This window comes from Xyrauchen texanus, chromosome 31, assembly GCF_025860055.1.
Source record: "Xyrauchen texanus isolate HMW12.3.18 chromosome 31, RBS_HiC_50CHRs, whole genome shotgun sequence".
Lineage (NCBI taxonomy): Eukaryota > Metazoa > Chordata > Actinopteri > Cypriniformes > Catostomidae > Xyrauchen > Xyrauchen texanus.
The window spans coordinates 2795337-2816903 of NC_068306.1; the positions used below are offsets into that span (position 1 = coordinate 2795337).

A 21567-nucleotide genomic window follows, 5' to 3' on the forward strand; every position below is an offset into this window, starting at 1 on the left:
ATCAGCATTGAGGTTGTCCGGATGTCACTGACATTCTGACGTAGTAGCAGAAGAAATCTGGAAAAATTAATGAAAATATTGTTGTAGCGTAGTGTGGGCACCCGTCATACACGTACAGAGAACGGACAAAAAAAAAGACATCGCTTGGAGGAAAGTGAGCGAGGAAGTTGGACTTCCTAGTAAGTTCTGAAAATATGCGCGTCTACTTGATTCCAGCTATTGATTGTACTTTATTCTGAACCAAGTCGTAGAAGCCACTCCTCCTGTCCTTATCCGGAAGAGAAGGGGGAATACTCGCGGGTTTTTCGTGCAAACGCAAGTTTAAACACAAATTTATAATCCAGCGGTCAGACTTGCATGAGCAATGTTAGGCACCACACGAGGCAAGTGTGCAATTGGAAGGGTGGCACCAGATCATGTCCAGTGGACGAAGCCATGCCAACAAGCGTTCACACAAGTGAAAGCTGAACTTTGCGGCGGGCTGTTATTGCACCCTCCTGACTTCTCTCTCCCTTTTATCTTGCAGACGAGCACATTGGACAGGGGGTTGGGAGCTGTTCTGTCCCAGATGGTGGAGAGGGAACAACGCCCCATGATGTGCTTTCACCCTCTTTTCAGACCATGCCCCGCTCAAGTGGCTCCATCGCATGAAGGATACCAATGCACGGATCACCCGTTAATATGTAGCTCTCCAGATGTTTAAATTCAAGGTGGTCCACAGGCCTGGGGCGCACATGGCTATTGTGGATTTCCTCTCCAGAAATGGGGGGTGGGGAAGGGAAGTGGCAGGACATATGGCTCTCCGGCCTGAGTCGGGCATATTTTTTATCATTGTCATTATTACATAAATGGGGAAAAACTGACTGTGATGACTGTGGCCGAGCAAAATCTGCGAAGAGCGAGGCTGAAAGAGTGAGTGCGGTTAGGTTGACACCTGTGGGAAATCACCTCTAACAGCTGTTTTGAGTTTGTAGTGAGAGCGGGAGGTATTTAAAGGGCAATCCCGACAGATAGAGGAGAAGAGAGAGCAAAGCCTGAAAAGCATTGTAAACAACAAAGAGTAATGAGATCTGTTCGCCTGGAACCCGCTTCCTCCTTGAGAGTACGAGAACCTTGAAACACCGATGTAACAGGTGAGACATTTGTGAGGCTGCACTTACATGATGAGGGAAAGCCATCCAAAACGGTTTAAAAACCCTTAAACTTTGACCTCTTTAACATCAGTATGGTTTCTATCAAGGTTTCATGACGGATTGAAATAAGATTGAAATAAGATTGAAATCCCCATTTGTCCTTGCACGATTGCTACACTTCAAAAGGCAGTGATGACATTTCAGTGGAATTGGCAAAAAAAAAAAAGTACTTTTTTTAAAAGTTAAAGGAGCACTTCTAAAATGCCAATAAAAATAACAGGGAACTTTTAAGTGACTTTTGAGTTCTTAAACCGCATTTGCTGCAACAGATTCTGACATAACAGTCGATAGTCTTAAACTATATAAAACAGCAATAAAGAAAAATACCTGAAGGAATAAAATCATCATCATCTTCATCACTCAGTTCTTCCTCTGTTGTGATTTCTTCTTTTATCTCCACCAGCTTCACTTCAATCTTCACTGGTGTCTGCAGCATCTGCTGTTCATCTTCATCTTCTTCATCATTCTGTTGTTCCTCTGTTGAGGTCTCATCATCATCTTCATCACTCTGTTGTTCCTCTGCTGTGTTTTCTTCTTTTATCTCCTCCTGCTTCACTTCAATCTTCACTGGTGTCTGCAGCATCTGCTGTTCTCCAGCGTTACAGACAGAAGTCAGAGACTCTGTGGAGGTTTGATCACCCTGATTACTGTCACACACACTCTCCTGAGCATCAGTAGAACAGAGTAAAGTGAGCTGTGAGTCCTGTGTGTCTCTGGATCTCTGTTCAGAGAGTTTGTCCAGCAGCTGCTGTGGTGTGGACTGATCTCTGCCGCTCCACACTGAATCCTGACATTCTGTGGAGGTCCCATCAGTCACACACACTGAAGATTGACAGGAAACCTTTTCCAGCTCCTGACAAACACAACACAATCACATCTGTACCGTTCATCATCACAGAGTCACAGTCATATCACATCATTTGAAACTTACAATCTCAACTAGGGCTGGGACAACGCGTCGACGTCATCGATAACGTCGACGCAAAAAATATGTCGACGCAAAATATGCGCGTCGATTCGTCGGATCCAAAACAAAGATGGCGGCGCCGGCGAGTAGTAGTAACACGAGTGGCTCCTCAGACTATCAGAAGTGCAAGGCGGCATGCACTCGTTCCTCTAAAGTATGGGAATTCTTTAATTTAAAAGGAAACAATTCCGTGATATGTCGTCTTTGCAAAATGGAGATGGCCTTCCATTCTAGCACCACGCCAATGCACCAGCATCTGAAGAGGCGCCACCGGGAGCAGCTGCAGATGACAGAGCACCGTAAGTTTTTTTCAACTCCCGACTTTGCACTTTCGATGTTGGAGTAGGCTATATACGTTGTCGACACCTAAAGTTTTAAACTATAGCTATTAATAATAAGCTTATAGCTATGAATGTACGTGAAAAATACATAGAGGACACTGACAACGGCTGACAGACAGGACCAAGCAGGTAACATTTAATAAAGTCTCAACTTTCAAATTTGGTAATTCAAAGAAAATTAAACCATAAATAGGCCTACTATTTTGTGGCTCTTTAATGTGTCGTGACAGATTGCTTCAGTTAAAGCTGCTCGTGAACCGATCATCTTTTCCTTGGTTAATTTATAGCATCAAATAGGCTAAACATGAATGTAGCCTACATCAGAAGGACTGTTGTTTTAACCGCGGAAAGATGTCAGTACAGTAGCCTACAATCCATTATTCAAATTCAAATTCACCGACGTTAATCTTCTCTCTCCTGACTACTTTGTCTGACAAAAATGGAGTATTATGATTGATTGATCAGATCGCCAGTCAATCAAACTCCCGGCAAATGTTTTTTTTTTACATTTTATACACCCCCACCCCCGATGAAACCGGTATTACCGGTGTTGTCACAAGTCGATTCATCGAATCGAAATCGAATCGGACTGGAAAAAAAAAATTAATCGTTAGATTAATCGATGCACCGGAAAAATAAATCGCTAGATTAATCGTTTAAAAAATAATCGTTTATCCCAGCCCTAATCTCAACTTTAACTCGCTCAAAACAGGTAATGGATTAAATAAATGTTTAACCTGTAACCTGTCATCTCTCTCCTTCAGCTTTGCGTTCAGTGACGTCACCTCTTTCTCCAGTGACGTCACCTCGTTCTTCAGCTGAGAGATTTCTGTGATGAAATCATCAATATCCAGCATGGACAGATCAGTTCCTACTGATTTACAGCAGATCACATCCACCTGCTCTCTCATGATGAACATCTGAACACAAAAACATCCTCATTATAATGGACTAACATTCATGACACTCTAAAACATTATTAAACACAAGAACAGATCTGTTAAACAAAATAGCTTTGTGTTTTGGTGTATATAATTGTGTGCTTTGTGTTTGGTTTGATTTCCTGACAGAATATTATCGGATTTTAACCCATAACGAGCTTTATTCGACATATAGTCACCTTCATTGAACTCTTTTAAAATCTCTTATAAATTTAACGAGCTCATTTATCAGAAATTAATAATGATATTCAGATATTTCTGCTTGTTTCTCCTGAAACTGAATATTTTAAAGCGTCCGTCACAAAACCGCCACAAGACGATAATAAGATTCGTTTGCGATCATTAAAACTCAACATGAACAGAAAAAATACATCAAAACAAATATAAATCTCACAAATAACCAAAAACACACATTAAAAACAAACCGCTTAAACTGTGAGTTCCTCTTTCTTATTCTCGTGTTTAATGGCAGTTTGCAAAACAATGTATGACGCTTTCGCGCCAACTACTGGACTGGACCGGACTGGTGTGTATGCGTGTGTGTTCTCTCACTTTTATAAGTGCAACACATTGATCAATTAAACTTCAACATACCGATTTATTTATGTGAAATGGGAAGCTAACTCAAATCTGTCATCTCCTTGTTGCAGACTTGTGTTGTAACATCAGGTAAGTTGTTATTGAATGTCACAAATTTGGCACGTTGATTAAATGTTGAATCAAAAGTAAAATACCAAACCACAAACAGAGCGGATTTACAGATGCGGACAGACTACAAAATCATGATGTCAAGCAAAGAGGCGCTGAGTTGACTTCAACTGTTTGTGTGTGTGTGTGTGTCTCAAAATTAATTCAGAAAGTATTCAGACCTCTTAATTTTTTCACATTTTGTTGCAGCCAATTTAAAATGCTTTAAATTGTATATTTTTCACATCAATCTACACTCCGTACTCCATAATGACAAAGCAATTTTTTGCAGATTTATTAAAAATAAATAAATATCACATTGACATAAGTATTCAGACCCTTTGCTATAACACTTGGAATTTAGCTCAGGTGCATCCCATTTCTCTGGATCATATTTGAGATGATTGGAATCCACCTGTGGCAAATTCAATTGATTGGATGTGATTTGTAAAGGCACACAGCTGTCTATATATGGTATAACTGCGGAAAATTAATATCAGAGCAAATACCAAGCCATGAGGTTAAAGGAACTGCCTGCAGAGCTCAGAGACAGGATTGTATTGAGGATACATTGAAGGTTCTCAAGAGCACATTGGCCTTCATAATTCTTAAATGGTAATTTGGAACAACCAGGACTCTTGCTACAGCTGGCCGCCCGGCTAAACTGAGCAATCAGGGGTGAAACGACTTGGTAAGAGAGGTGACCAAGAACCCGATGGTCAATCTGGTTTAGCTCCACAGATCATGTGGAGATGGGGGAATCTTGCAGAAGGACAACCATCACAACAACACTTCACCGATCTGGGCTTTATGGTAGAGTGGCCAGACGGAAGCCTCTCCTCAGTGCAAGACACATAAAAAGCATCTAAAGGACTCTCAGTCAGTGAGAAACAAGATTCTCTTGTATGATAAAAGGAAGACTGAACTCAGTTCCAAGCATCATGTCTGGAGGAAACCAGGCACCACTTATCACCTGTGCAATTCCATCCCAACGGTGAAGGATGGTGGTGGCAGCATCATGCTGTGGGGTGTTTTTCTGCGGCAGGTACTGGGGGACTGGTCAGGGTTGAATGAAAGCTGAACACAGCAAAATAATGAGATATCCTTAAAGAAAATCTGGTCCAGAGCACTGAGGACCTCAGACTGGGCCGCAAGTTCACCTTCCAACAGGACAATGACCCTAAGCACACAGCCAAGATAATGCAAGAGTGGCTTAGGAACAACTGTGAACAAGTGGGGGGCGAGCCTGAACTTGTGTGTGTGTCTGTATGCTGAAAAGCATTGTAAAAATAAAGAGGTAGGAGAACTGTTTATCTGGCCCCCGCTTCCTCCTTGAGAGAGTACAAGAACCTTGTCACACTGGTGCTGAAACCCAGGATAGGGGGAAGGATACGTCGCCATGATGTCCTCGCCGTTGCAAGAAGTCTTCAAATTCATCGCCAGAATCCACCAGGCACAACACCAGGCCCTCATGGACTTGTGGAAGGAGCAGAAGAAGCATTTTGAGGTGGTCCCTGGGTGTAGCGGAGATTGATGCTCCAGGATGGGGCTTCAGCCGCGACCTCAGCAGCAGCAGGACTGCATGTGATGCTCATTAAGATGGCACCACAGGATGACCCGGAGCGCTTCAAACATTTGGCAAGAGCCCTGAAGTGGCCACGCTCGCATTGGGTGGTCCATCTGCTGCCACTGCTGTCTGGGGAAGCCCAACTTGCGGCACAACAACTCCCGGTTACCAACCTCCTGGAGTAGGCCAATTTGAAGAAATCCATTCTGGCATGGGTCGGCCAGGGCCCAGAACAGCACCGCCAGCGTTTCAGTACACAAACAGTCCACAGCCACTCTACAACGCCTGCCAGTGGTGGTTGCTGGCTGAGGAGGGCATCACAGATGATGTCATCAACATCCTGATTTGGAGCAGTTCCTGCTGCCAAAGGGGATGGCTGAGTAAGTCCATTGCCACCATCTGGCGTCACTGGAGGAGGCGATCAAGATGGCTGAGGGCCATATAGTGGCATATCCAGGGGCCGGTGAGCCATTTTATCTCTCTTTCTACCTTCCCTCTCCCTCCCCCCTTCATCCTGTTCTTGTTCCCCGGAAATGGGGAACTCCCTAACCAAAAACGGTTCTCCACTTCCGTTGTTCATCCTGTTGGCTGTCCCCAACCCTATCCGTTCTTCCCAACAGGCTGGCGAATCCGCTGCCAGGGGTCTGGGCATGAAGTCTGGGCCGGTCTGCTGGAGCTGCGGGGTCCTGTGTATTTCCAGGACAGATGCCACACAATGCAAGTGGACAAATTGGTCTGGGTCTCCGATGCGCCACAGGCCACCCCCACCCCCACCCCCAGATCACTTGACTGTTTGATGAGTCTAAGCTCTTTTTTGTGCTTGTTCTTCCCATAGGCTGATGTCTATTTTGTAGAATAACACACCTTCAGGAGTTTTATGGATGAAGCTACACACTCATTGTGTTTCTTCTGCCTATTGGCTGGAGTTTGTTTTATAGATTATCTTTTGCTGTGTAATGTTTTTGTCTACTGATGAGGATATTAGAAATTTTGTGGAACCATTAGAACTTCCTAAACTGATGACTGAGCAAAAAAAATTATCTTGATTCTGTGATAACCTTGGATGAACTTGCTGTGGCTCTGGGGCCAGACGGCTTTGCCGCTGAGCTTTTTAGGTCTTATGCTACAGAACTGACTCCGCTTTTGTTAGAAGTTTATACAGAATCATTAAAGAATGGAAAGCTTCCGCCAACCATGATGCAAGCCTGGATCAGTCTGATTCTTAAAAAGGACAAAGATCCAAGCAAGTGTAAGAGTTACCGTCCAATTTCCCTGATCCAGCAAGACATTAAAATATTGTCAAATATTTTGGCTAATGCTATGTTATGACATATCTTATACATATTTATCAGGTGGGGTTCATTCGGGGCCATAGCTCTTCTGATAACATTATGCGTTTCATTAATGTCATGTGGGAAGTGGCGAACTCTCACTTGACACTGATAAGGCATTTGATATGGTAGAAAGGGATTATCTTTTTAAGATTTTGGAAATGTACAGGTTCAGGAATACTTTGATTGGGTGGATTAAGTTTGTTTGTAGACACCCGGTAGCGGTGGTATAAACTAATGGATTAATATCAGATTATTTTACTCTGGATAGGGGCACCCGGCAGGGTTGCCGTCTTTCCCCATTAGTGTTCTGTCTTGCCCTGGGACTTTGCGGGGTGAAGGGTTTAATTTTTAAACTTGATTCTGCATTTTCTCTTATGTTTATATAATTTGTTGATTTGAATCAATAGAAATAGTTCATAATAAAAAAAGAACCAATTCTGATACAGCAGTTCGTTTGTTCTCTAGAAACACCTGTGCAATTGCCTGTAGGCCTCCCGAGCCCTGTAGAGGATAAAACTGGAACGTATTACATTATAAGTTGACAGACATTGATGGATTGAAGAGTGCAGAGTGACACAAGAGACATAAATCTAGCACAGCTAAGCTTGCTCGTGACGACAGACAATTAAATTTAACGCTTATGCAAACATTTTTGTCTGCAAACTGCCCCGATTGACCAATCACAAAGTATTCCAGAGTGCCAAGTAATTATTTCTTAATTGCTCACTGAAATAATTAATTGCAATTAAAGCGAGTCAGTCTCAATCTGGTCTTGCATACATCTCCTCTAGAGGATTGAGAATCCAGAAGAGTCCAGGGGTTTTGCCTCACACTGCTATAAGGAATTTCACACCTTCAATAGAACTTTCTGGATGAGAGCAAAGACAGGCAGATGGCTTTTCATCTGTTACGCATTCAAGGAAATCTCTTTCACAATGATCACAGGTCTGATAAATCTGTTAACGTGGGCTCAGAATGCTCTCACAGGGAACTGTGGGTAAGACAGCGATATCTGGAGTAAACGAAGATGAACAACATGAAGACACAAAACCTTTATTGACAGGAAGAGTGAGGTCCAAATCAGCCTCAGTCTTGTGTATCCAGACCTAAGCATAAAGATATAAGCATAAAGTCTGGTTCACATGGTTCAAGAAAAAACAACATTAGGTTCATTCACATCTTAACAACTCTACCAACAACCTTAATGTACATCAGAGTCTTGAAAGGGATTGCTCATCCAAAAGTGAAAAAATCTAACAGAACAACGTACTCCAGAAAACACGAGTTGTGAAAATATAAATAACTAGGAACTTTATAGAGTTGAGGAGACTTCACATTGCTTCCGAAAAGTTCAAATTTAGTAGGGTTCTTATCGTCTGAAACACAAGAACAATACAGTACAACATTACATGTTCTCAAGACATGAGTTATACAACATTTTACCAACAATAAGTGCATCAAATCTAATGTTTGAAGATGTTGCCGTCTTGTGGTGGTGAAGAGTCATCACAATTGCTGGCAAGTTGCATAAGACAGCATGTTTGATTCAGTAAGATACACAATTTGAAGTTGAATATACAACTGTAGAGTACATAAGGTCACATTAATCCTCTGTTGGACAACAACCAACACATTTATAAAGTTACAATTTCTGTTTGTGTCTTACGTCTGATTACACATGCAACTTTTTGGTAACACTTCACAATAATGTTCAATTCGTAAACATTGCTTAATGCATTTGGTTAATGTTTCATTTAAATATATTGTTCATTGTTAAAAAACCATTAGTTCATATGCCCCATGTAAATGTAGATAGAAATGAACATTAATGAAGGTTAATAAATGCTGTAAAAGTACTGTTAGTTGTTATTTCATGTTAGCTATTGCATGTTGACATACAGAACCTTATTGTAAAGTGTTACTCACAATTTTAACACTATTTACTTCATATCATTGGTCAGCTCGTCGCTGCTGGTTGAGGCACACGACAATGTAAAGTGAATGTTATCTATCGTAACTGATAAACCACCATCATTTCTTTCTTGTAAACACGCTCATGCTGGTCTCAACCAGGTCTCCTTTGGAAGTTTATTCTCAAAGCAACACCGCGATCACACCGTGTGTTCTCACTCAGTTTCAATGAGCACTCATACAACCAGACATAAACATGCACAGTCATGTGGTGAAAGCTAACAAGCGTCATCTTGTGCAACAACCAATTAGACAAGACTATCCTGTATGAATTCTCTCGTGTCTTTTTAGGTTATCTGACTGAGTGTAACTCTTTCCACAGTGTGAGCAGTTGTAAGGTTTCTCTCCAGTATGAATTCTCTCATGTGTTTTTAGGCGGCCTGACCGAGTGAAACTCTTTTCACAGTGTGAGCACTTGTATGGTTTCTCTCCAGTATGAATTCTCTCATGTGTTTTCAGGTTTTGTGACTGAATGAAACTCTTTCCACAGTGTGAGCACTTGTATGGTTTCTCTCCAGTATGAATTCTCTCGTGTGATTTCAGGCTTTCTGACTGAATGAAACTCTTTCCACAGTGTGAGCACTTGTAAGGTTTCTCTCCAGTATGAATTCGTTGGTGCGTTTTCAAGTTGTCCGCTGTAATAAAGGTCTTCCCACATTCAAAGCACTTATGAGCTACCACACCGGTATGGATGTTCTGGTGCTCTTTAAAATAGAACAGGCGTGCAAAACTCTTTCCACAAGAAGAACACTTGTAAGGCTTCTCTTTTGAGTGAGTTTTCAGATGTTGTTTTAGGCCTGCATTCACAGCAAATGTTTTACCGCACTGATCACATTCAAATGGTCTTTCTCCAGAGTGACGGTGGAGATGAATCTTGAAATCATTTGCATATGCAAAACCTTTTCCACACTGATGGCACATATAAGGCTTCTCTCCAGTATGAACTCTCATGTGTTTATTAAGACTGCTTTTACATTTGAAACTCTTTCCACACTGAGAGCAGGTGAAGGTATTTTTGGGGGCTCTTCTTCGAGGATTTTTTTGTGAGAAATTATTTTCTGTCTTTGAGCAACTCAAAGACATTTCTCCAATTATAAAATCATGTTTCTGATACTGATGTTTCTCCACTTCATCCAGTTCTTGATGTTCCTCTTGCTCTTCCATCAGCTCTATAAAATGAATAACAGAAATCATTTCAAAAGGGACAAACGTAAAATAAATCAAATTAAATGCTAATTTAATGGCAGAACACAAGCGTCCATTATATATTTGTCTCATAAGTACAATTCATGATTATAGTAATTTAGATTATATGTGAGCCACAGTCACAGAAACATGAGGGTGAGTACATAATGACAATTTTCATTTCTAAGGGTGAACTATTCCAATAATGTTTGGTAATTTAGCTCAGGAGCATCCCATTTCCCAGGATCATCTATGAGATGTTTCAACACATTGATCAGAGTCCACCTTCAGCAAATTAAATTGATTGGACATGATTTGGAAAGACACACACCTGTCTATATAAGGTCTCACAACTTCAAATGCATATCAAGAGCAAAAACCAAGCCATGAGGTCAAAGGATCTGCCTGCAGAGCTCAGAGACAGGATTGTGTCGAGGCACAAATCTGGGGTAGGCTACAAAACATTTTGGCTGCATTGAAGGTTCCCAAGAGCACAGTGGCCCAATAATTCACAAATTTGGAACAAGGAGGGAGCAGGAGAAGCATTTTGAGATGCTCCTCCAGACCCAAGTGGAGGAGTGGCGGGTGTTGTGGAGCTTGCTGCCCCAGGAAGGGGCTTCAGCCACGACCTCAGCAACAGCAGGACTCCATGTGACACTTGCTAATATGGCACCAAAGTATGACCCGGAGGCTTCCTGGAGCTCTTCAAGCACATGGCCAGAACCCTGAAGTGGCTGCACTTGCAGTGGGCAGTCAATCTGCTGCTGCTGCTGTCTGGAGAAGCCCAACTCACGGCACAACAACTCCCGGTTGCCAACCTCCTTAATTATGCCAATTTGAAGAAATCAATTCTGCAACAGATCGGCCGGAGCCTGGAACAGCACTACCAGCATTTCTGCACACTAACACTGAGCGAGGGCGGCCACCCATTTGCTTTTGCACAACAGCTCCGTAACACCTGATGGTGGTGGTGGTTGCTGTCTGAGTGGTGGTGGCGTAGTGGGTTAAAGCACATAACTGTTAATCAGAAGGTCGCTGGTTCAATCCCCACAGCCACCACCATTGTGTCCCTGAGCAAGGCACTTAACTCCAGGTTGCTCGGGGGGATTGTCCCTGTAATAAGTGCACTGTAAGTCGCTTTGGCGTCTGCCAAATGCATAAATGTAAATGTATCCAACATCCAGCATTGCTGGAGGAGGCAATCCAGTTGGCTGAGGGGGGCTTTGAACCCTTTTTCTTTCTCTCCTTCTCCCTTCACCTGTTGACTGTCCCTAACCCTTTCCATTCTACCCCACAGGCTGGTGAATCTGCTGCCACGGGTGTTGGCATTAAGTCTGGGCCGTTCTGCTGAAGCTTCAGGGGTCCTGGGAATTTCCAGTGGACAATGGTCTAGGTCCCAGATATGCCACTGGTCGAACCCCGATTGAGCAGGAGCGTACCGTATACCTGTGAGTATGGAAGGGGATATAAGCAAGTCTTGGTGTATTCAGGTTGTAATCAAACCTCCATTCACCAAAGCTTGATTCAATCTGAGGCTTTGGATACAATCCAGCAGGTAAAGGTAAGGTGCGTGCACAAGGATATTCATGATTACCTGTTAGTGACCATCATCATTCAATTTAAACCATAGTGTCGAGCCTGCAGTTAGTCCCTGCCTCATTCATCTACTAATCTTGGGTACAAATTGGATGGTATTTACTGCTTTATTGAGGGAATTTTGTGTGGATGGGTCCTGTAACAAAGTGTCTCATTGCAGAGCCGGGGCCATCTACGTCAGTTCTGCGTCAGGATGACAAAAGGGAGGAGGAAGGTTTCGGCTTCCCCCAGCCCTTAGAGGACTGCAGGGAATTTCCCTCTGGAACAGATGTGAGACGAGAATCTTAGGCATGCCTTTGATCAAGTGAAAGGGATTGATGGTCAATGCCTCCAGCCAGTCATTGCACTAGCATATCTGTATTTTCAGCGATCAAGGATCGGTTGTATCGAGTGACACCGGACACTCAGTCAAAGGAAGATACAACCCAATTGTTAGTACCGCAGAGCTGTCGGGAAATGTTGTTCCAGATGGCTCATTATAATCCAATGGCAGATCACTTGGGGCAGGAAAAGACACTGAACCATCTAATAGCAAGTTTCTATTGAACGGGCATTAACAGGGGTGTTTGCAGATGGTGTGTGGCATGCCGTGAATGTCAGCTGGTGAATCCACTGGCCACACCAAGAGCGCCATTGTGCCCACTTCCCTTGATTGAGGTCCCTTTCAAACAAATTGGCATGGACCTCATCAGGCCATTAGAGTGGACAGCATGCAGGCATCGCTTGGTGTTGGTTCTGGAGGACTATGCAACACGATATCTGGAAGCAGTGGCTCTTCACAACATCTCAGCACATTGTTGCGGAGGCACTCATCAGAATAATCTCCTGAGTGGGAATTCCGAAAGAAATCCTCACTGATCAAGGCACAAACTGTATTAATAATTGAGGATTAAATTGATTCGGACCAGAGTTTTTCACCCCCAAATGGATGTCTTCGTCAAGCGATTTAATCAGACACAAAAAAATATGATTCGCAAGAGGCTCAAGCCACGGTTATTTGCCGTTTCAGAGGTCCCGCATACCTCCACGGGGTTCTCCACTTGACCGCACGCCGTGCTCCATTTCCTGCAGGAAAATTGGGAGGAGGGACCTTCAAACAGCAAAAACTAAATGCAATAAGTTCTTGACCTGAGAGAAAAACTCCACATGCTTTGGCAATTAACACAGGAGACTTTGCTCCAGGCTCAAGAACGTCAAAGCCGGCTGTATAATAGAGGTACTTGGCTACGGGAATTTGCACTTGGAGATAACGTTCTTGTTTTACTCTTCAAGTGGTATGGGCCTTTTGAAGTCACATGGCAAGTCGGGGAAATCGATTATGAGGTTAAATGAAGGGATAGAGGTGGAGCATGTTAAATTTACCACCTCAATCTCCTAAAACCATGGAGAGAGGCGGTTGCTGTAACTTTGGCGATGGTGGTCCCAGAGAGGGAGGAGCTTGGACTGGAGGTGAACTTAAAAGCCACCGATTGAGTCACCCCTGTCAACTGCAGAGACAACATCTCACCATCACATGTCATGGAGGTTGCCAAGTTGGAAGGAAAATTATCCGACATGTTCTCGCCTCTTCTCGGTAGTACAAATCACATAGAGCTTCATATCGAAACGATCCATGGTGTAGTGGTACGCAGTTGCTCCTACCGATTACCTAAACACAAAAAAGTGGTTTTGAAAGACTTAAATGCCATGCCGGAAAGGGGGGTATACCAGTGGACAAAGCAGTGTCAGCAGGCGTTCACATAAGTGAAAGCTGCACTTTCTGGTGGGACATTATTGCACTTCACTGACTTCTCTCTCACTTTTATCTTAAAGGCAGACAGGAAACTGGGGGCGGTTCTGTCCCAGATGGTGGATGGGGAGGAAAACACCATGCTATACATTAGTTGCAAGCTCTTGATGAAAAAGATTAAGTACAGCACAATCGAGAAAAAGAGTTTGGCCATCAAGTGAGCGGTCCTCACACTCCTGTACTATCTGTTGGGACATGCTTTCACCATCTATTCAGAACTCACCCCACTCCAGTGGTTCCATAGCATGAAGAATATCAATGTGCGGATCAACTGTTGGTATCTAGGTCTCCAGCCATTTAAGTTCGAGGTGGTCCACAGGCGGAGATGGCTGTTGCGGATTTCCTCTTCAAAATTGTGTATGGGGGAGGGGGGTGATATGTGGTGATGGGGGTGTGGTAACGTTGACACCTGTGGAAAATCACCTGCATTTTGGTGTGCTGAAAAGAATTGTAAAAATAGAGTTACGAGAACTCTTCACCTGGCCCCCGCGTCCTCCTTGAGAGAGTACTTGAACCTTGTAAACACCGATGTTACAGACATGACGTTTGTGAGGCTACAATTGCATGATGAGGGAAAGCCTTCCAAAACGATTTAAAAACCCTTAAACTTGGACCTCTTTAACATGAGTATGGTATCCATCAAGGCTGCATGATGGATTGAAATAATACTGAAATCACATTTGTCCTTCAAAAGGAAATGTTTTAAAATATAGTCTGCATTGAGTGATTCAGCCAGTTCTGCATGAGCGAGCCAAAAAGGTTGAGAATCACTGGTTTTAAGGATATAAAATGTACCTCTAAAAAATCCAGCAAACCTCATTAATGTTGTTTCTTTCATTGCTGAAAACAAAATTTTTCCACGGTATAGTTGCTATTTCAGTGGAATTGCCAAAAAAAGAAATATGTACCTTTTTAAAAGTTAACAGGGAACTTTTAAGTGACTTTTGAGATCTTAAACCGCTTTTGATTCTGACATAACAGTCGATAGTCTTAAACTATATAAAACAGCAATAAAGAAAAATACCTGAAGGAATAAAATCATCATCATCATCTTCATCACTCTGTTCGTTCTCTGTTGATGTCTCATCTTCATCACTCTGTTCTTCCTCTGTTGTGTTTTCTTCTTTTATCTCCTCCAGCTTCACTTCAATCTGCACTGGTGTCTGCAGCATCTGCTGTTCATCTTCATCACTCTGTTCTTTCTCTATTGAGGTCTCATCATCATCTTCATCTCTCTGATGTTCCTCTGCTTTGTTTTCTTCTTTTATCTCCACCTCCTTCACTTCAGTCTTCACTGGTGTCTGCAGCATCTGCTGTTCTCCAGCGTTACAGACAGAAGTCAGAGACTCTGTGGAGGTTTGATCACCCTGATTACTGTCACACACACTCTCCTGAGCATCAGTAGAACAGAGTAAAGTGAGCTGTGAGTCCTGTGTGTCTCTGGATCTCTGTTCAGAGAGTTTGTCCAGCAGCTGCTGTGGTGTGGACTGATCTCTGCAGCTCCACACTGAATCCTGACATTCTGTGGAGGTCCCATCAGTCACACACACTGAAGATTGACAGGAAACCTTTTCCAGCTCCTGACAAACACAACACAATCACATCTGTACCGTTCATCATCACAGACTCACAGTCATATCACATCATTTGACACTTACAATCTCAACTTTAACTCGCTCAAAACAGGTAATGGATTAAATAAATGTTTAACCTGTAACCTGTCATCTCTCTCCTTCAGCTTTGCGTTCAGTGATGTCACCTCTTTCTCCAGTGATGTCACCTCTTTCTTCAGCTGAGAGATTTCTGTGATGAAATCATCAATATCCAGCATGGACAGATCAGTTCCTACTGATTTACAGCAGATCACATCCACCTGCTGTCTCATGATGAACATCTGAACACAAACACATCCTCATTATAATGGACTGACATTCATCAAACTCAAAAACATTATTATAATTACACACACAAGAACAGATCTGTTAAACAATAGCTTTGTGTTTTGGTGTATATAATTGTGTGCTTTGTGTTTGGTTTGATTTGATTTTCCTGACAGAATATTATCGGATTTTAACCCATAACGAGCTTTATTCGACATATAATCGCCATCATTGAACTCTTTTAAAATCTGCATATTGATTTAACGAGGTCATTTATCAGAAATTAATCATAATATTCAGATATTTCTGCTTGTTTCTCCTGAAACTGAATATTTTAAAGCGTCCGTCACAAAACCGCCAAATAAGACGATAATAAGATTCGTTTGCGATCATTAAAACACAACATGGACAACAATAAACAAAAAACTAAACATTTATAAATCTCACCAATTACAAAAAACAACAACACACATTAAACACGAACCAACAGAGCGCTTAAACTGTGAGGTCCTCTTTCTTCTTCTCGTGTTTAATGGCGGTTTGCAAAACAATGTATGACGCTTTCGCGCCAGCTACTGGACTGGAGTGCGTGCGTGCGTGCGTGCGTGTGTGTGTGTGTGCGCGTGCGCGCGAGTGTGTCATACCTGTCAACATTTAGGCAGGCTAAATGCAAATTGCGCTGTTGTGATTTAATGTGCTGAGTAACGTATCGGTTACCTAACGTAACCTCGGTTCTCTCTAGATGAGGGAACGAGTATTGCGTAAGCTAGCTTACGCTACGGGAAAGATTCATCTTTTCTGAGATATTGAAGCCAAAAAATTATCCTTAATTTTTGTATCCATTGTCAACGCAGTGCGGCAGCTGCAGACCTTGAGCGGGCTAGCTAGCGAGCTCATAGGTTGCTCTGTGGCAACTGCTGCAGCCTATAGACGAGCTTGGGCGAACTCACATCCAATGAGAGGTGTCCGCGCTCACTGCATCAAAGCCCGCCAAAATGGGCGTGACTAGAGTGCATATAAGCGTGGTTCAGTAGGCTGGAACCCTGGTTTTCATTGACTGAAGCGAAAAGTCGCCAGTAGGCGCTGAACGACGCCGGCTACGCTAATACTCGTTCCCTCATCTAGAGAGAACCGAGGTTACGTTAGGTAACCGATACGGTCTCTTACGAGAGGTTCTCTCAGTATTATGTAAGCTAGCTTACGCTCACGAGAACCCATTGTCAACGCCGTCGCGTCAAGCATCCACTGTATGAGCCCCAGGGAATTAAGGGGGACCGGGGAGCCCTTATGAGTGGGGAAATAATATTTGGCAGGCAAGAATGCGGGTCATTGATTGTGTAATACATAAGCACATAGTGGGAAGGGAGCGACAGAGCGGCGGTGCGGTCTGTGTGGAATGTGTCCCATCAGTGCAGCTCACCAGGGAGCTGTAGCGTGTTAAACCGCTAGTAGTTTTGCCTGCAGAGCGGGCACTTCCATATTGTAAAATCTGACAAAGGTGGAGGGAAGTCCATCCGCTGCCACACATATGTCGTGAATGGAAATCCCACTGGACCATACCCACGAGGATGCCATGCCTCTAGTGGAGTGAGCCCTAATGCCCAGCGGGCATGGCAGGTCTTTGGCGCGTATGCAGCAGCAATAGCGTCCACTATCCATCTAGATAGTGTCTGTTTCGAGCGCGAGACCTTTGGTGCGCCCTCGAGCGAAGCGAAAAGCTGCTCGGGCGTCTGAAAGCAGCGGGCGCGCAGTATACAATCTCAGTGCTCTGACCGGGCAAAGGAGATTGGCGTCGCGTTCGCTATCGGGTGCTGGCAGCGCCGATAGGGAAATGACCTGTGCTCTGAAAGGAGTACCGATCACCTTGGGAACATAGCCGTGTCTAGGCTTTAAAATGACCTTGGAGTCACTTGGTCCAAACTCAAGACACGCTCAAGCTCGTTTTTACCCCATGACTGGCCGTGCAGGGGTTCAGCGAATGCCGCAACGGCCGCCACATACACTTTGAGCGTGGATGGGGATCTGCCCTTATCCAGCAGCTCTTGTAGAAATACGAGCAGCGACGACACCCCACATGTCCGCGGGTCCAGGTCTCTGTCGGTGCACCATTTTGAGAACACAGACCATTTTGGCGCATAGAGTCTTCTCGTGGAAGGGGCTCTAGCGTGTATGATGGTGTTTATTACTCCTTCTGGCAGAGCGGCGGGTAGTCGTTGATCACTACGCATGCAGCCCAGCGCTCTGGGTGGGGATGCCAGATTGTGCCGTAAGCTTGAGAGAGGAGATCTGCTCTCACTGGGATGGGCCCGCGGCTGTCAGTGACAGCTGCGTAAGCTCCGGGAACCATGTCTGATTCTCCCAGCGGGGCTATGAGGAGCACTGAGTGGCCGTTTCCCTGATCCTCTGCATTACCTGTGGCAATAGCGAGGCGGGAGGGAAGGCGTAAGCGGGCGTCTGGGCCAGTCCTGGGCCAGCGGCGTCCTCGCTTCGAGAAAAACATTGGGCAGTGAGAGTTCTCTTTGGGCGCTAAAGAGGTCTATCTCTGCTCTGCCGAATAGGTGCCATAATGTCTGGACTGTTTGGCGTGCAGGGACCATTCCCCTGGGGAATATTGTCTCTGGACAGTCTGTCGGGCCGTCATTCAGGTGGCCTGGCACGTCGCGTCGCCCTCAGCGGCGCAGGTGGCACTGGGACCAACTCAGTATGCGTTTTGTCAGATGGAAGAGGTTCCTGGATCTGACACCGCCCTGGCGGTTTAGGTAGGATACCACAGATCTGTTGTCGAGCGGACCAGGGCGTGATGACCCTGAATGACCGGGAGAAAGCGCCGCGGCGTGCTCGACCACTATCATTTCCAGACAATTTATGTGAAGGAGCTTTTCCTGAACTGACCATAGGCCAAAACCGGAGAGCCCTCGCGGACCGCGCCCCAACCCGTGTTGGGCGCGTCTGTCGAATGACTTTCGGCGAGATACAGCTCCCATTGTCACTCCCGCTGATACCATTCGGCCACTGTCCAGGGCTGCAGAGCTGATATACAGGTCTGAGTCACCTTGATGGGCTGGCGGACTGTGGCCCAAGCCCGGCGAGGCAGCGGTGTTTAGCCAATGCTGAAGCGAGCATGTGCAGTAAACCCAGCTGAAGTACTGCTGCGGCTGAGGCCATGTAACCTAGCACTCTCTGGAATTTCTTCAGAGCGTGAGGCTGTTCATCTGAAAAGATCGCGACTAGTCAGCTGAACACGGCGTCGTGCTGTGTAGATAAGCGAGCCGTCATTGCCACGGAGTCTAGTTCTATTCCCAGGAAGGAAATGGTCTGACTGGGCTGTAGTGAGCTCTTGGTCCAATTGACTGCAAGACCCAAACTGTTCAGATGGCTGAGGAGAACTGCTCTGTGAGACAGAAGCTCCATATGTGACTGAGCCATAATCAGCCAGTCGTCCAAATAGTTCAGAATTCGCAAACCCTGACTCCGCAGGGAGTGCGGCGCCGCATCCATGCGCCGTGAAAGTGCGAGGTGCTAAGGACAGGCCGAGCGGAGGGCGGTGTATTGATAAACCTGGCCGTCGAGGCGAATCTCAAGAATGGCCTGTGGCGGGATTTATCTGAATCTGAAAGTATGCATCTTTCAGATCGAGAGAAATAAACCAGTCCCCTGGCGCACATCTGCGAGGAGTTTCCTGATTGTAAGCATTTTGAGCGGTCTTTTTGCAAGCACCTTGTTCAAAACCCTGAGATCTAATATGGGTCTGAGGCCGCCATCTTTCTTGGGAACAAGACAATAACGGCTGTAAAGCCCGACTTCAGCTCAGAGAGGGTGGCACTTTTCTATGGCCCTTTTGCACAGAAGGCTTGCTATTTCTGAGCGAAGCATGCACGCTGCTTCCGTGTTCACAGTGGTTTCGAGCAGCCCTCTGAAGCGAGGCGGCGATCGAACTGTAGCAAATAGCCCTGTTGTATTGTGCTTAACACCCACTTGGATATCCCTGGAATAGCTTCCCACGCTTTGAAGCGTAGCAGCTAGAGGGTGAATGGCCAATTCGCTCTGATTGCCGCACACAGAGCTGAACAAAATGTGTGGCGCGTTTAGTGTGTTCATGCATGATTGCTGCGCAGACAGCATGAACAGGCTGTTTTGTGAGTGACTTCCGATTGGAATGAATGGGGAAAGAGTCACATCTGTTACGTGATGCGTAAGCATAGTCATGAGCACGGGACTTACACACAGAGGAATGGTTGCTGGCCGTGTAACAGAGCGGGCAGAGAATGGTAGCGTGCGCGCATTTGTGAGCGCCTTCATTGACTCTGGCGCTTCGGCGGTTAAGTAACAGCTTTATGTGGCGTGCTCTGGTGGGGACCACGAGACATGCAGTGCTTGTGTGCAGAAGTGAACACTGGATTGTGGGCACATTTTCTACACATAGGGCTGGTGCGTGTGACAGAGCGGGCAGAGAATGGTAGCGCTTGCGCATTTGTGAGCGCCTTCATTGACTCTGGCCTTCGGCGGTTAAGTAACAGCTTTATGAGGCGTGCTCTGATAGGGAACGCGGGATGTGTTATGCTTGTGTGTAAGGCGAACACTGGGTTGTGGGCACTTTTTCTACACATAAGACATGTTTGCTCTTTACAAGATTTATTTGAGTCGCCGTGAAAGCGGCGTTTGAGTCTGAGCAAGCGGGCAGTGTCACCGGCTTGTTGGCTGCTAAATTCACCACTGTAGTAGCCTGAGAGAAGGGGACTGACAGGGGCAAAGCTTTGGCGGTGGTCCGGCCGGCGGGACTGAGCCGTCGTTTGTTCAACAAAGTTAGGAAGACTTCGGTTGCTCTGGTTTCAGCGTTACCTTAAATCGAGGCCAGCGGGGCAGCGGTCTGCGGCGGCTGTCTGGCCTTGATCGAGGCGGCCACCCTGTCGGCGCTGAGAAGTCTGAGTTTGTTGAACTGGAGCTGTGAAGAGGCTGCGTGCAGGAGGCTGATCACGTGGCGGCCTGCAGAGGAGCTAAGCGGCAGCGGCAGGAAGAGGTTCATGGCTTGGGTGGCTTTCTGGACTTCTGAGAAGCGGTCAACAATGCCACTCACCGCGGAGCCGAAGAGACCCGGTCGGAGAGGCGGTGCGTTGAGGAACGTGGGCGCTCTGCTTCTCCCATGTCGGCTAGTGTTAGCCATAAGTGTCTCTCGGTCACAGTCAGCGAGGCCATGCACTTCCCTAGAGCTTGGGCTGCAGCTTTGGTAGCCTGAAGGCGAGGTCTGTCGGCTTCAGTAGATCAGTAACAGCCTCTGGGTGCCTGCCTTTCTCATCCCACTCCGAAGAAGGTCTGCTTGTAGGATCTGTAAAGCGGCCATTGAGTGCAGAGCAGATGCGGCTTGGCGGCGGCGGAATAAGCGCGGCCAACATAGGCGAAGTCAGCTCTGCAGGCCTTAGGCGGGAGCACAGGCTTGGAGCGCCATCTCGCGGAGGCGGACAAAGGTGTGCTGCTACCGAGTCCTCGACCGGGGGATGGAGGAGTAGCCTCTCTCAGTGGCGCCGTCCACCGGCCGAGAGAGGTGGAGGCGTGGGAGCGGGTCCTGGCTGAAAAGGGCGTTCCACGACTTTGCAAGCTCCGTATGTAATTCTGGCAGGAAGGGAGCCGGCGTGGTGTAAGCGGCGATGGCTTTGAAGAAAGCAGCCGTCGAGTCTGTTGGGTGCCTGCTCAGGGGCGGTGACCACTCGAGCCCGAGGCGGTCGGCGGCCTGTGTGAGGCGTGTTAACTCCCCTTCGACTCCGGCGCGGTCCTGCTGGATTCCTGGGCGAGGAGGATGCTTGGGAGCCTGACCACTCCTCGCTGTCGAAGCCATGTTGGAACAGCGGCCCTTATCGTCCGCCTCGTCATCCGAGATGGCAGCAGTCGCGGCGCTTCGGTGGCAACTGCGGCGTCCGAGGCGGGGAGGGTGAGCGATGCTTTCGGGGAGAGGCTCCGGCGAGGCAGTCGCTTCAACCACAGTTTCCGGCAGCCTTTGTGGCGGCGCTTCTTCCTGCTGTGGCTGAAGGTAAAGCGGCGGTTCTGCGTCGGGTCGAGCCCGCAGGGTCGACATCGGTAGCTCCTCGCAGAAATCGCATCCGCCCTCAATGAGGCGAGCTCTG

General features: G+C 45.9%; 1 protein-coding gene and 1 long non-coding RNA gene across 2 annotated transcripts in view; both read right to left on the bottom strand.

Moving 5' to 3' along the window:
* LOC127625520 (zinc finger protein 91-like) overlaps positions 1-21567 on the bottom strand; it is a 78932-nt gene that overhangs the window by 22145 nt on the left and 35220 nt on the right. Inside the window, exons 5-8 of the mRNA XM_052100837.1 lie at positions 9261-10170; positions 8975-9001; positions 6186-6382; positions 3246-3330 (exon numbers count right to left, since the gene is read on the bottom strand). Of these exons, the coding sequence (XP_051956797.1) occupies positions 3246-3330; positions 6186-6382; positions 8975-9001; positions 9261-10170 (1219 nt within the window). The remainder of the gene's footprint in view (positions 1-3245; positions 3331-6185; positions 6383-8974; positions 9002-9260; positions 10171-21567) is intronic.
* Positions 15054-15981, bottom strand: LOC127625055 (uncharacterized). The gene is made up of 3 exons (XR_007968247.1): positions 15899-15981; positions 15290-15465; positions 15054-15151 (listed from the first exon to the last, which is right to left on the bottom strand). It is a non-coding gene; the product is annotated as an uncharacterized LOC127625055 (long non-coding RNA).